General features: G+C 50.0%; 1 protein-coding gene across 2 annotated transcripts in view; it reads right to left on the bottom strand.

Moving 5' to 3' along the window:
- Positions 1 to 15,340, bottom strand: part of LOC140734481 (gamma-aminobutyric acid receptor subunit alpha-3-like) — a 507,133-nt gene that overhangs the window by 234,338 nt on the left and 257,455 nt on the right. For both annotated transcript variants that reach the window (XM_073058484.1, XM_073058483.1), the window contains exons 6-7: positions 12,767 to 12,849; positions 8,343 to 8,486 (exon numbers count right to left, since the gene is read on the bottom strand). In XM_073058484.1, the coding sequence (XP_072914585.1) occupies positions 8,343 to 8,486; positions 12,767 to 12,849 (227 nt within the window). The remainder of the gene's footprint in view (positions 1 to 8,342; positions 8,487 to 12,766; positions 12,850 to 15,340) is intronic.

The following is a 15,340-nucleotide window of genomic DNA, read 5'->3' as shown; positions in this document are numbered from 1 at the left end:
GTGAGGGATGTCAGTGTCAGTGAGTGAAGGGTGTCAGTGTCACTGAGTGAGGGATGTCAGTGTCAGTGTGTGAGGGGTGTCAGTGTCACTGAGTGTGGGGTGTCAGTGTCACTGAGTGAGGGATGTCAGTGTCAGTGTGTGAGGGGTGTCAGTGTCACTGAGTGACGGGTGTCAATGTCACTGAGTGACGGATGTCAGTGTGTGAGGAGTGTCAGTGTTGTGGGGTTAAGGGAGTCAGGGTCACTGAGTGAGGGATGTCACTGAGTGAGGGATGTCAGTGTCACTGAGTGAGGGATGTCAGTGTCAGTGTGTGAGGGATGTCAGTGTCACTGAGTGAGGGATGTCAGTGTTGGGGGGTTAATGGAGTCAGTGTCTGTGAGTGAGGGGTGTCAGTGTCAGTGTGTGAGGTGTGTCAGTTTCAGTGAGTGAGGGGTGTCAGTGTCAGTGTGTGAGGGGTGTCAGTGTCAGTGTGTGAGGGGAGTCAGTGTCACTGAGTGAGGGATTTCAGTGTCAGTGTGTGAGGTGTGTCAGTGTCATTGAGTGAGGGATGTCAGTGTCAGTGTGTGAGGGATGTCAGTGTCAGTGTGTGAGGGATGTCAGTGTCACTGAGTGAGGGGTGTCAGTGTCAGTGAGTGAGGGGTGTCAGTGTCAGTGAGTGAGGGATGTCACTGTGTGAGGGGTGTCAGTGTCACTGAGTGAGGGATGTCAGTGTCTGTGAGTGAGGGGTGTCAGTGTCACTGAGTGAGGGGTGTCAGTGTCAGTGTCAGTGTGTGTGGGGTGTCAGTGTCAGTGAGTGAGGGGTGTCAGTGTCAGTGAGTGAGGGATGTCAGTGTCTGTGAGTGAGGGGTGTCAGTGTCACTGAGTGAGGGGTGTCAGTGTCAGTGTGTGAAGGGTGTCAGTGTCAGTGAGTGAGGGGTGTCAGTGTCAGTGAGTGAGGGGTGTCAGTGTCAGTGTGTGAAGGGTGTCAGTGTCAGTGAGTGAGGGGTGTCAGTGTCAGTGTGTGTGGGGTGTCAGTGTCAGTGTGTGAGGGGTGTCAGTGTCAGTGAGTGAGGGGTGTCAGTGTCAGTGAGTGAGGGATGTCACTGTGTGAGGGGTGTCAGTGTCACTGAGTGAGGGGTGTCAGTGTCAGTGTGTGAGGGATGTTAGTGTCACTGAGTGAGGGGTGTCAGTGTCAGTGTGTGAGGGGTGTCAGTGTCAGTGTGTGAGGGATGTCAGTGTCAGTGAGTGAGGGATGTCAGTGTTGGGGGGTTAAGGGAGTCAGTGTCTGTGAGTGAGGGGTGTCAGTGTCAGTGTGTGTGGGGTGTCAGTGTCAGTGTGTGAGGGGTGTCAGTGTCAGTGAGTGAGGGGTGTCAGTGTCAGTGATTGAGGGATGTCACTGTGTGAGGGGTGTCAGTGTCACTGAGTGAGGGGTGTCAGTGTCAGTGTGTGAGGGATGTTAGTGTCACTGAGTGAGGGGTGTCAGTGTCAGTGTGTGAGGGGTGTCAGTGTCAGTGTGTGAGGGATGTCAGTGTCACTGAGTGAGGGGTGTCAGTGTCAGTGAGTGAGGGATGTCAGTGTCTGTGAGTGAGGGGTGTCAGTGTCACTGAGTGAGGGGTGTCAGTGTCAGTGAGTGAGGGGTGTCAGTGTCAGTGTGTGTGGGGTGTCAGTGTCAGTGTGTGAGGGGTGTCAGTGTCAGTGAGTGAGGGGTGTCAGTGTCAGTGAGTGAGGGATGTCACTGTGTGAGGGGTGTCAGTGTCACTGAGTGAGGGGTGTCAGTGTCAGTGTGTGAGGGATGTTAGTGTCACTGAGTGAGGGGTGTCAGTGTCAGTGTGTGAGGGGTGTCAGTGTCAGTGTGTGAGGGATGTCAGTGTCACTGAGTGAGGGATGTCAGTGTCAGTGTGTGAAGGGTGTCAGTGTCACTGAGTGAGGGATGTCAGTGTCAGTGTGTGAAGGGTGTCAGTGTCAGTGAGTGAGGGGTGTCAGTGTCAGTGAGTGAGGGATGTCACTGTGTGAGGGGTGTCAGTGTCACTGAGTGAGGGGTGTCAGTGTCAGTGTGTGAGGGATGTCAGTGTCACTGAGTGAGGGGTGTCAGTGTCAGTGTGTGAGGGGAGTCAGTGTCACTGAGTGAGGGATTTCAGTGTCAGTGTGTGAGGTGTGTCAGTGTCATTGAGTGAGGGATGTCAGTGTCAGTGTGTGAGGGGAGTCAGTGTCACTGAGTGAGGGATTTCAGTGTCAGTGTGTGAGGTGTGTCAGTGTCATTGAGTGAGGGATGTCAGTGTCAGTGTGTGAGGGGAGTCAGTGTCACTGAGTGAGGGATTTCAGTGTCAGTGTGTGAGGTGTGTCAGTGTCATTGAGTGAGGGATGTCAGTGTCAGTGTTGGGGGGTTAAGGGAGTCAGTGTCAGTGTGTGAGGGATGTCAGTGTCAGTGTGTGAGGGATGTCAGTGTCACTGAGTGAGGGGTGACAGTGTCAGTGTGTGAGGGGAGTCAGTGTCAGTGTGTGAGGGGTGTCAGTGTCACTGAGTGAGGGGTGTCAGTGTCAGTGAGTGAGGGATGTCAGTGTCAGTGTGTGAGGGGTGTCAGTGTCACTGAGTGAGGGATGTCACTGAGTGAGGGGTGTCAGTGTTGGGGGATTAAGGGAGTCAGTGTCACTGAGTGAGGGGTGTCAGTGTCAGTGTGTGTGGGGTGTCAGTGTCACTGAGTGAGGGGTGTCAGTGTCAGTGTGTGAGGGATGTTAGTGTCACTGAGTGAGGGGTGTCAGTGTCAGTGTGTGAGGGGTGTCAGTGTCAGTGTGTGAGGGATGTCAGTGTCACTGAGTGAGGGGTGTCAGTGTCAGTGTGTGAAGGGTGTCAGTGTCAGTGAGTGAGGGGTGTCAGTGTCAGTGAGTGAGGGATGTCAGTGTCTGTGAGTGAGGGGTGTCAGTGTCACTGAGTGAGGGGTGTCAGTGTCAGTGTGTGTGGGGTGTCAGTGTCAGTGTGTGAGGGGTGTCAGTGTCAGTGAGTGAGGGGTGTCAGTGTCAGTGATTGAGGGATGTCACTGTGTGAGGGGTGTCAGTGTCACTGAGTGAGGGGTGTCAGTGTCAGTGAGTGAGGGGTGTCAGTGTCAGTGAGTGAGGGATGTCAGTGTTGGGGGGTTAATGGAGTCAGTGTCTGTGAGTGAGGGATGTCACTGTGTGAGGGGTGTCAGTGTCACTGAGTGAGGGGTGTCAGTGTCACTGAGTGAGGGATGTCACTGAGTGAGGGGTGTCAGTGTTGGGGGGTTAAGGGAGTCAGTGTCTGTGAGTGAGGGGTGTCAGTGTCACTGAGTGAGGGATGTCAGTGTTGGGGGGTTAAGGGAGTCAGTGTCTGTGAGTGAGGGGTGTCAGTGTCAGTGTGTGAGGGGTGTCAGTGTCAGTGTGTGAGGGGTGTCAGTGTCACTGAGTGAGTGGTGTCAGTGTCTGTGAGTGAGGAATGTCAGTGTCAGTGTGTGAGGGGTGTCAGTGTCACTGAGTGAGGGATGTCAGTGTCAGTGTGTGAGGGGTGTCAGTGTCACTGAGTGACGGGTGTCAATGTCACTGAGTGACGGATGTCAGTGTGTGAGGAGTGTCAGTGTTGTGGGGTTAAGGGAGTCAGTGTCACTGAGTGAGGGATGTCAGTGTCAGTGTGTGAGGGATGTCAGTGTCAGTGAGTGAAGGGTGTCAGTGTCACTGAGTGAGGGATGTCAGTGTCAGTGTGTGAGGGGTGTCAGTGTCACTGAGTGTGGGGTGTCAGTGTCACTGAGTGAGGGATGTCAGTGTCAGTGTGTGAGGGGTGTCAGTGTCACTGAGTGACGGGTGTCAATGTCACTGAGTGACGGATGTCAGTGTGTGAGGGGTGTCAGTGTCACTGAGTGAGGGATGTCAGTGTCAGTGTGTGTGGGGAGTTAGTGTCAGTGTGTGAGGGATGTCAGTGTCACTGAGTGAGGGGTGTCAGTGTTGGGGGGGTTAAGGGAGTCAGTGTCTGTGAGTGAGGGGTGTCAGTGTCACTGAGTGAGGGATGTCAGTGTCAGTGTCTGAGGGGTGTCAGTGTCTGAGTGAGGGGTGTCAGAGTTGGGGGGTTAATGGAGTCAGTGTCTGTGTGTGAGGGGTGTCAGTGTCACTGAGTGAGGGATGTCAGTGTCAGTGTGTGAGGGGAGTTAGTGTCAGTGTGTGAGGGATGTCAGTGTCACTGAGTGAGGGGTGTCAGTGTTGGGGGGGTTAAGGGAGTCAGTGTCTTTGAGTGAGGGATGTCAGTGTCAGTGTGTGAGGGGTGTCAGTGTCACTGAGTGAGGGGTGTCAGTGTTGGGGGGTTAAGGGAGTCAGTGTCTGTGAGTGAGGGGTGTCAGTGTCACTGAGTGAGGGATGTCAGTGTTGGGGGGTTAAGGGAGTCAGTGTCTGTGAGTGAGGGGTGTCAGTGTCAGTGTGTGAGGGGTGTCAGTGTCAGTGTGTGAGGGGTGTCAGTGTCACTGAGTGAGTGGTGTCAGTGTCTGTGAGTGAGGAATGTCAGTGTCAGTGTGTGAGGGGTGTCAGTGTCACTGAGTGAGGGATGTCAGTGTCAGTGTGTGAGGGGTGTCAGTGTCACTGAGTGACGGGTGTCAATGTCACTGAGTGACGGATGTCAGTGTGTGAGGGGTGTCAGTGTCACTGAGTGAGGGATGTCACTGAGTGAGGGGTGTCAGTGTTGGGGGATTAAGGGAGTCAGTGTCACTGAGTGAGGGGTGTCAGTGTCAGTGTGTGTGGGGTGTCAGTGTCACTGAGTGAGGGGTGTCAGTGTCAGTGTGTGAGGGATGTTAGTGTCACTGAGTGAGGGGTGTCAGTGTCAGTGTGTGAGGGGTGTCAGTGTCAGTGTGTGAGGGATGTCAGTGTCACTGAGTGAGGGGTGTCAGTGTCAGTGTGTGAAGGGTGTCAGTGTCAGTGAGTGAGGGGTGTCAGTGTCAGTGAGTGAGGGATGTCAGTGTCTGTGAGTGAGGGGTGTCAGTGTCACTGAGTGAGGGGTGTCAGTGTCAGTGTGTGTGGGGTGTCAGTGTCAGTGTGTGAGGGGTGTCAGTGTCAGTGAGTGAGGGGTGTCAGTGTCAGTGATTGAGGGATGTCACTGTGTGAGGGGTGTCAGTGTCACTGAGTGAGGGGTGTCAGTGTCAGTGAGTGAGGGGTGTCAGTGTCAGTGAGTGAGGGATGTCAGTGTTGGGGGGTTAATGGAGTCAGTGTCTGTGAGTGAGGGATGTCACTGTGTGAGGGGTGTCAGTGTCACTGAGTGAGGGGTGTCAGTGTCACTGAGTGAGGGATGTCACTGAGTGAGGGGTGTCAGTGTTGGGGGGTTAAGGGAGTCAGTGTCTGTGAGTGAGGGGTGTCAGTGTCACTGAGTGAGGGATGTCAGTGTTGGGGGGTTAAGGGAGTCAGTGTCACTGAGTGAGGGGTGACAGTGTCAGTGTGTGAGGGGAGTCAGTGTCAGTGTGTGAGGGGTGTCAGTGTCACTGAGTGAGGGGTGTCAGTGTCAGTGAGTGAGGGATGTCAGTGTCAGTGTGTGAGGGGTGTCAGTGTCACTGAGTGAGGGATGTCACTGAGTGAGGGGTGTCAGTGTTGGGGGATTAAGGGAGTCAGTGTCACTGAGTGAGGGGTGTCAGTGTCAGTGTGTGTGGGGTGTCAGTGTCACTGAGTGAGGGGTGTCAGTGTCAGTGTGTGAGGGATGTTAGTGTCACTGAGTGAGGGGTGTCAGTGTCAGTGTGTGAGGGGTGTCAGTGTCAGTGTGTGAGGGATGTCAGTGTCACTGAGTGAGGGGTGTCAGTGTCAGTGTGTGAAGGGTGTCAGTGTCAGTGAGTGAGGGGTGTCAGTGTCAGTGAGTGAGGGATGTCAGTGTCTGTGAGTGAGGGGTGTCAGTGTCACTGAGTGAGGGGTGTCAGTGTCAGTGTGTGTGGGGTGTCAGTGTCAGTGTGTGAGGGGTGTCAGTGTCAGTGAGTGAGGGGTGTCAGTGTCAGTGATTGAGGGATGTCACTGTGTGAGGGGTGTCAGTGTCACTGAGTGAGGGGTGTCAGTGTCAGTGAGTGAGGGGTGTCAGTGTCAGTGAGTGAGGGATGTCAGTGTTGGGGGGTTAATGGAGTCAGTGTCTGTGAGTGAGGGATGTCACTGTGTGAGGGGTGTCAGTGTCACTGAGTGAGGGGTGTCAGTGTCACTGAGTGAGGGATGTCACTGAGTGAGGGGTGTCAGTGTTGGGGGGTTAAGGGAGTCAGTGTCTGTGAGTGAGGGGTGTCAGTGTCACTGAGTGAGGGATGTCAGTGTTGGGGGGTTAAGGGAGTCAGTGTCTGTGAGTGAGGGGTGTCAGTGTCAGTGTGTGAGGGGTGTCAGTGTCAGTGTGTGAGGGGTGTCAGTGTCACTGAGTGAGTGGTGTCAGTGTCTGTGAGTGAGGAATGTCAGTGTCAGTGTGTGAGGGGTGTCAGTGTCACTGAGTGAGGGATGTCAGTGTCAGTGTGTGAGGGGTGTCAGTGTCACTGAGTGACGGGTGTCAATGTCACTGAGTGACGGATGTCAGTGTGTGAGGAGTGTCAGTGTTGTGGGGTTAAGGGAGTCAGTGTAACTGAGTGAGGGATGTCAGTGTCAGTGTGTGAGGGATGTCAGTGTCAGTGAGTGAAGGGTGTCAGTGTCACTGAGTGAGGGATGTCAGTGTCAGTGTGTGAGGGGTGTCAGTGTCACTGAGTGTGGGGTGTCAGTGTCACTGAGTGAGGGATGTCAGTGTCAGTGTGTGAGGGGTGTCAGTGTCACTGAGTGACGGGTGTCAATGTCACTGAGTGACGGATGTCAGTGTGTGAGGGGTGTCAGTGTCACTGAGTGAGGGATGTCAGTGTCAGTGTGTGTGGGGAGTTAGTGTCAGTGTGTGAGGGATGTCAGTGTCACTGAGTGAGGGGTGTCAGTGTTGGGGGGGTTAAGGGAGTCAGTGTCTGTGAGTGAGGGGTGTCAGTGTCACTGAGTGAGGGATGTCAGTGTCAGTGTCTGAGGGGTGTCAGTGTCTGAGTGAGGGGTGTCAGAGTTGGGGGGTTAATGGAGTCAGTGTCTGTGTGTGAGGGGTGTCAGTGTCACTGAGTGAGGGATGTCAGTGTCAGTGTGTGAGGGGAGTTAGTGTCAGTGTGTGAGGGATGTCAGTGTCACTGAGTGAGGGGTGTCAGTGTTGGGGGGGTTAAGGGAGTCAGTGTCTTTGAGTGAGGGATGTCAGTGTCAGTGTGTGAGGGGTGTCAGTGTCACTGAGTGAGGGGTGTCAGTGTCAGTGTGTGAGGGGTGTCAGTGTCACTGAGTGAGGGGTGTCAGTGTTGGGGGGGTTAAGGGAGTCAGTGTCTTTGAGTGAGGGATGTCAGTGTCAGTGTGTGAGGGGTGTCAGTGTCACTGAGTGAGGGATGTCAGTGTCAGTGTGTGAGGGGTGTCAGTGTCACTGAGTGAGGGGTGTCAGTGTTGGGGGGGTTAAGGGAGTCAGTGTCTTTGAGTGAGGGATGTCAGTGTCAGTGTGTGAGGGGTGTCAGTGTCAGTGTGTGAGGGGTGTCAGTGTCACTGAGTGAGGGGTGTCAGTGTCAGTGTGTGAGGGGTGTCAGTGTCACTGAGTGAGGGATGTCAGTGTCAGTGTGTGAGGGGAGTTAGTGTCAGTGTGTGAGGGATGTCAGTGTCACTGAGTGAGGGATGTCAGTGTCACTGAGTGAGGGGTGTCAGTGTCACTGAGTGAGGGGTGTCAGTGTTGGGGGGGTTAAGGGAGTCAGTGTCTTTGAGTGAGGGATGTCAGTGTCAGTGTGTGAGGGGTGTCAGTGTCACTGAGTGAGGGGTGTCAGTGTCACTGAGTGAGGGGTGTCAGTGTTGGGGGGGTTAAGGGAGTCAGTGTCTTTGAGTGAGGGATGTCAGTGTCAGTGTGTGAGGGATGTCAGTGTCAGTGTGTGAGGGGTGTCAGTGTCAGTGTGTGAAGGGTGTCAGTGTCAGTGTGTGAAGGGTGTCAGTGTCAGTGTGTGAGGGATGTCAGTGTCAGTGTGTGAGGGGTGTCAGTGTCAGTGTGTGAGGGATGTCAGTGTCAGTGTGTGAGGGGTGTCAGTGTCAGTGTGTGAGGGATGTCAGTGTCAGTGTGTGAGGGGTGTCAGTGTCACTGAGTGAGGGGTGTCAGTGTCAGTGAGTGAGGGGTGTCAGTGTTGGGGGTGAGGTGTGTCAGTGTCAGTGAGTGAGGGATGTCAGTGTCAGTGTGTGAGGGGAGTCAGTGTCACTGAGTCAGGGGTGTCAGTGTCACTGAGTGAGGGGTGTCAGTGTTGGGGGTGAGGTGTGTCAGTGTCAGTGAGTGCGGCGTGTCAGAGTTTGGTCATGTGCGTCAGTGTTTGGTACAGTCTATATCACTATGAAAGAGAAACCACCCACCTGTGTTTGACCGGATGATCTCTGTGCCAACTGTCTGTCCTAACAGATCGTACTGGTTCAATCTTGATCCGTCCTCGGCCACCACTACCGAGTTGCCCTGTCCGTGAGTCCAGACATACATCACCTCCGAGTTGGTGTAGGCATCTGTTGAAACAGATCAGTGTTGTGAACTGCTAGCTGCCCACAAAACATGGGACAGCTCCCATGAGCAGTGCAGTGACCGGAATGCAGCTTCAGTGTAGTTCCAGGCACCCTGCAGGACATCCCCCATCACTGACCCATGAAGAACTTCCACTCTCTCAGCAAAGATGTCCTCAGGAAGCTGCTGAGAGATTTAGCTCTTGCGATCTAAGGACCATATGGCTGCCACTTCTAGACTTGCTATTCAGACTGGGATAGAAGGATACCTCTTCTCTTCCCCTCCATTGATGCTGCCCAACCTGCTGATCATTTCCTAGTTTAGTTGAGGTAAGTGGGCTGTATCAGTCCCTCAGCCTTCATTTTCATTTCAGCATAAATGAAATCCCTTATGGGAACTTTACACTGACTGTACCCGGTGGCAGGGCACAAAGACCAGGGCAATAACTCACCCATTCACCCCTACAACTATCTGAAACCCAGGGCTCCAGCCACCTGGACCTCAAGACTCTGGGAAAAACAAGCAGCAATGTTTTGGAAGTTTCTTGGAATTTCACTGCACCATGTCAGCATTGTTACAGTGGACACTGACAGTGAATCGCATTTGGCCTTCGTGCTGAACCATATGGCTTGTTCCACTCTCTCCTAGCTCCCCACTGTGCTCAGACCAAAGCAACAAGGACCATGCTGAGGGCTTCTCTTCAGAGCATCGGAGAAAGGAAGGAGCAGTCTTTGATCATCCTCAGCAGGTTGTCACAGTGTGTTTGAGCACAAGCTGAAAGGAGGGGGAGAGGCTGGTGCCTGACCTCTGAGGAAGAATTAATTCCCACTGTAGGCAGAACAATGGTTCCAGGGTCCCACTCAAGATCTATCTCAGCACCCTATCTCCAGGAATCCCATTCGGGAAATGGTAGTTTGATAACCATGGGATGCCTGACCTCTCACAGTAGGGAGGTGTGCGATGACCCTGATGGAGCCAGGAGGTGGGGCAGCGAGTGTCCATTAGAGGAGAGTTGAGGAGGTTAACACAATGTCATGAAACAAGCTTACTGGTCTGCAGCTACGGACAAGAGGGTGTGGCTGCCTATGAGAGAGGTAGGTGATCCAAGATGTCATGCTGGAGTAGCCTCAGCCCTTGAAGCTTCCCAACAGGTCTGAGATTGTTACTGACTGTGAGGGTGAGAGTTGGGGCCGTACAAAGAATGAGTGACCAATCCATGGTCCCATGATTCAGAGAGCTATTCCGAGGGAGAAGAAGAGAAATGTAGTTGTAATTGGGGATAGTATAGTCAGAGAAACAGGCACGATTCTCTGTCGCAAGGATCAAGCATCCCAAAGGCTCTGTTGTCTGCTGGGTTTGGGGCATCTCATTTAACTTGCAGAGGCAATTGGAGTGGGAGAAGAATTCAGCTGTCATCTTTCATGTGGGCACCAACAATGTAAGAAGAACAAGAAAAGAGGTTCTGCTGAGGGAATTTGAGCAGCTGGGGACGTAATTAAAACACAGAACCAAAAAGGTTCTCTGCATCTGTCTCTGGATTGTTACCCCAGCCACATGCAGATTGGCTCTGGGTTCATAAATTCAGGGAACTAAGTGCTTGGATCAAAGATTGGTGAGGGAGAAATGTGGGACATTGGAACCAGTATTGAGAAAGAGCGAGCTGGGTCAATGGGATGGGCTCCACATGAACCATGCAAGGACCAGGGTCCCAGTGAACTACATAACCAGGGCTGTGGACAGGGGTAGAACGTGATAAGAAATTATCTTCCAGTAACATGGAGACAAAATTGAAAAGGGTAATGAATACAGGACAGAGAGTGTTTACTTGAACTTGTGCAGTATTTGGGGCACCATAGGAGCGGTTAGTGTGACACTATTGCAGCTCGAGCATTGGAATTTGGAGTTCAATTCCTGCATCCTCCATAAGAAACTATATATTTTTCCCATGTGCACGTGGGTTTTCTCTGAGTGCTCAGGTTTCCTCTCACAGTCCAAAGGGATACCAGTTAGTAGCCTAATAGGACATTGTAAATTGTCCTGTGATTAGACTAGGGTTAAATAGGTGGTTTCCAGGTAGTCTGGTTTGTTGGGCCAGAAGGGACTATTGCACGCTGTATTTCCAAATAAATAATACGAAATAAGATAGATGATCTTGTGCCACAGTTCAAAATTGCACCACTGAGTTGTGGCTGAAAGAAGATTACAGTTGGGAGCTTAACATCCAAGGATACACATTATATTAAAAGGACAGGCAGGTCAGCTGAGGGGGTGGGTGATTGTTGGTGAAAAAGTAGAATCAAATCCTTAGAAGATGGAGTTTGTGGGAAGAGTTAAGAAACTGCAAAGATAAAAAGGCTCTGATGAGAGTTATAAATAGGCCTCTGAACAGAAACTAGGATGTGGGCAATATATTACAAAGGGAGAAAGAAAAGGAAAAGGGATTATTGTGAGCAGTTTTGGACCCCTTATTTATTTCTGTTGGCAAAGGAGGTTCATGAGAATAATCCCAGAAATGAAAGGGTTAAGTATGAGGAGTGTTAAATCGCTCTGGACCTATACTCGTTGGAGTTTAGAAGAATGAGGGGGGAATATCATTGTAACCTACTGAATATTGAAAGGCCTAGATAGATTGGCTATTGGTGGTATGTTTCCAATTGTGGTAGGGAACAGCCTCAGAATACAAGAATGTCTCTTTAGAACAGAGATGAGGAAGAATTTCTTCAGCCAGAGGTTAGTGAATCCGTGGAATTCATTGCCACAGATGGTTGTGGAAGCCAAGTCACTGGGTATATTTAAGGCAGTGGTTGATAGGTTCCTGGTTAATAAGTGCATCACAGGTTATGGGGAGAAGGCAGGAGAATGAGGTTGAGAGGGATAATAAATCAGACATGGTGGAATGGCGGAGAAGACTCGATGGGCCAAATGGCCCAATTCTGCCCCTGTGTCTTATTGTCTTAAATATAAATTTGTTATATTTATAAATGTGTATATGTCACTGTAAATAGTTAATTGAACATACAATTTTATATCTTTAGTTAAGTTATGATGTGTAAATAGTTTATGGGATGCTGTTCTGAAGCCACGTGTCTGAGTATTTGTTCTTGCAGAAACATGGTTCCTGGACAACATCCCATGCACCATCAATCGTCAGTCCATGCCACTCAGACTTGAGCTAATATTATTTACTGTGACTGTATGTCCTTTTGTAAATATATGTGCTTCATAACTACAGTATATGTGTTGTATGTCACTGTCTGCACTGTGTTTTGGCCCCAGAGGGACGCTGCTTTGTTTAACTGTAAAAAAGCTGATTGACAATCAAACTTGAACTTGACCTTTATAACCTTTCTTGAGTGGAGTGTAACGTGTGGGTATTGACATATCTTCCACAGCTATGCTCCCTGTAATGTGACTTGTAATATGTTGTTGTACTGGCCACTACTCTTATTGACAGCCAACTGACTTCAGTAAAGATACAGTATGTTGTGGGAACAGCAGGAAATCAGCAGCAGAAAAGGCAGGGAGACACAAGACATGACAGATTCTGGAATCTAGAGCCACACAGAAGAACCTGGATGTCAGGCAGATGTCGGGTCACAACCCAACACGTTGTCTGTCCAATCACCTCCATTGGTTCTGTTTGACCTATTGAGTTCCTTTTGTGTTGAGTAGACAAGACACCTGCATATGAACAAAAGGTTCAGAGTTTGCAGCAGTTATATGGAACACTGCTGAAGGCAGAAAGCCAGGTGACAACAGAACATTCTGGAAAGACAGCAGATTGGGGAAAAAGGTAAACTGGCAACTCTGATGAGACCCTCCCTTTGGAAGGTCATCTCCATCCACTTCTGGTGAGGTGTCAAACACCAACTCCCTTTCTCTCTCCACAGTCTACTAAACTTCTGAGCCAAATCTGCATTAATAGCAACAGGGATAGTGACTGCAGTTCTGGTGACCCACCGACGTTCATCAGTTGATCCTAGGGATTCATCCAGGAGCCTAGTGAGGTGTGGAACTTCTTCACTGTGAACCTCAGAGCTCTCTTCCTCAGAGAGCCGAGAGTCCTCATCCTCTGGGAAGATGCCACTGGATACTTGTACACAATGGAATGAAGGTTTGGGGTGTTTTTCTGTGGGAATGTGGGGTAGCTCAGCTGCAATCTGATTAGTGCAAGGGGAAAGGCCCCAGTCCTACTCCCATTCATATTCTTAGTGGATTGCCAATGACTAGAGTCTGCAGCAGCAGGCCCCAAGTGGAGAGCTGGACTGTGAGCACCCATACTTACAGCTGCCAAATTTCAACGGGCAGGCGTGTGCATCCATGGGGAAGTCCTCCAGGTGCATCGGACACTCGGCGTTTATCGTCAGTCTGCAGGCAAAGGGAAACATACATTAGTCACCTCTTCAACATCACGTTGGCAAGAATGTTTAAAAACACCTGGAAGTGTTGAATTATATGCCAACACCACCTCTACAGGGAACCCCAGCTGACAATCTTCAAAAACAATCAAAGTGCAGATTGACTGAAGTGTTTGTGTAATTAGCTTTGAATCATCATGAGGGCGTGACAGCTCTTGTCAGTGTGTAGCCTCAACTGTTCTGGATTCTCTCCAGTGCGGGAGTGGTTCTGTGTCAGATTGACAGCGGAGAGTAAAAGGCAATTAAAAAGTCTCCTATTTCCATATTACTCATGGCCATAGCTATGACTGTTTAATAGTTGGGAAGCAGCTGGGCGGTATTTAGAGTTTTCCATTGTGGCAGATGGAATACAGTGTTGGGAAGTGTATAGTCATGCATTTTGGTAGAAGAAATAAAAGGGTAAATTATTTTCTAAATGGAGAGAACATTCATAAAGCTGAGGTGCAAAGGGACCTGGGAGTCCTTGCGCAGGTTTCCCTAAAGTGTAACTTGCAGGTTGAGTCTGCGGTAAGGAAGACAAACGCAATGTTAGCATTCATTTTAAGACGTCTGGAATATAAAAGCAAGAATGTAATGTTGAGGCTTTATAAAGCACTGGTGAGGTCTCACTTGGAGTATTGTGAGCAGTTCTTGGCCCCTTATCTTAGAAAGGATGTGCTGACAATGGAGAGGGTTCAAAGGAGGTCACAAAAATGATTCCAGGATTGAATGATGTCATATGAAGAGCATTTGATGGCTCTGGGCCTGCATTCACTAGAATTCAGAAGAATGAGGGGTGACCTCATTGAAACATATCAAATGGTGAAAGGCCTTGATAGAGTGGATGTGGAGAAGATGTCTCCTGTGGTGGGGGTGTCTAAGAACAGAGGACACAGCATCAGAATTGCGGGACATCCTTTTAGAACAGAGATGAGGAGGAATTTCTTTAGCCAGAGAGTGGTGAATCTGTGGAATTTGTTGCCACATGCAGTGATGGAGGCAAAGCCTTTACATATATTTAAGGCAGGGGTTGATAAGATTTTCAATTGGTCAGGGCATGAAGGTATACAGGGGAGAAGGCAGGAGATTCGGGCTGAGAGGAAAGATGGAATAGCCACGATGACATGATGGAGCAGACTCATTTTGGGCCGAATGGCCTAATTCTGCTCCTATATCTTACAGTCATTTGCTATTACTGTTCACTGAGTTCAATCCCGGGCATTTTTATTGAAGATTTAAAACTTGATTTTGAAGTCAACATTCTTGATAACCAACTGGGGGGAGATTGGATAAGATGGCTGCAAAAGGGCTAATGATTAACTGCATATCCTTGGTTCAGCATCACCAAATCTATCAAGAACAGATGAGCACACAGGTCTTTGAATGTTACCGAACAAGAAGGAATTGTAAGAAGGGGGTTGACTCAGTTTTGGTTGGCAGCAGGAGCGTTCTTTCAAATGCTCGCTTGCTGCTGGAATAATAAAGGATTTCTCTGTTAACAGCTGGTGTACTCGAGTTACTTTCCTACAACCTTTCCTGCTTATGTCAGAACGAGCCAGTCCTGTTGTAGGATGATCTGCCTGTAACCTTTCTTCAGTTGATCTCTGTCCGCAGACACTACCTTATCTGCTGGGTGTTTCAGATTCCCAGTAGTTTGAAGATAGCTGGACATGTTCGTGGATAGGGAATATTTAGAGCAGAGTTTCCCAACCTGGGGTCCATGGACTTCTTGGTTAATGGTAAGGGTCCATGGTATCAAGCTCTTACCATTGACCCCTGGCTTAGACAGGTAAGGACAAATGGGACTAGCTTAGATGGGCATCCTGATCAAAGCAGATGAATTGAGCCAAAAGGCCTTTTTCTGTGCTGAGGTGACTCTATGACAACCACAATATTCTGCATCTCACAGCTCCAGCTCATTGCTTTTTGCTTCTTTTCTGTTTTTAGCCACCCTCATTCACTGGACAGGCTGAACTAGGTGACAGAACTAATTGGGGAGGAGTTAATGCAAATGAGATCCTACCTTTAATCCAGGGCAAGAATAGCCACATGAATAAACACAAATGTCTGCAGAGATCCATTTTGTGATGTAGTGATGTTGAGAGAAACACAGAAATTTACAGCACTTCGGCCCACAATGTTGTACAGACCATGGAACCTATTCTAGAAACTGCCTAGAATTTCCCTGCTGCATAGCCCTCTATTTTTCTAAGCCCCATGTATCTATCCAAGAGTTTCTTAAAAGACCCTATCATATCCGCCTTCTACCACCTTTGCTGGCAGTGCACCCACCACTCTCTGTGTGAAGGCCTGTTTTAAGTGTCTGGATTCCCAACATGGTGTTTGACTATTCAGGGGTTATCCTGTCACTGGGATGTGCTCCCTTCAGCATGTAATTTGATGGAGTCAAACCAAAAATATTGGAGTAAACTTTATAATGCTGACCACTGACATTGTATTTA

The sequence above is a fragment of the Hemitrygon akajei genome, chromosome 10 (assembly GCF_048418815.1).
Source record: "Hemitrygon akajei chromosome 10, sHemAka1.3, whole genome shotgun sequence".
NCBI lineage: Eukaryota > Metazoa > Chordata > Chondrichthyes > Myliobatiformes > Dasyatidae > Hemitrygon > Hemitrygon akajei.
This window is presented reverse-complemented; position numbering and strand designations above follow the sequence as displayed.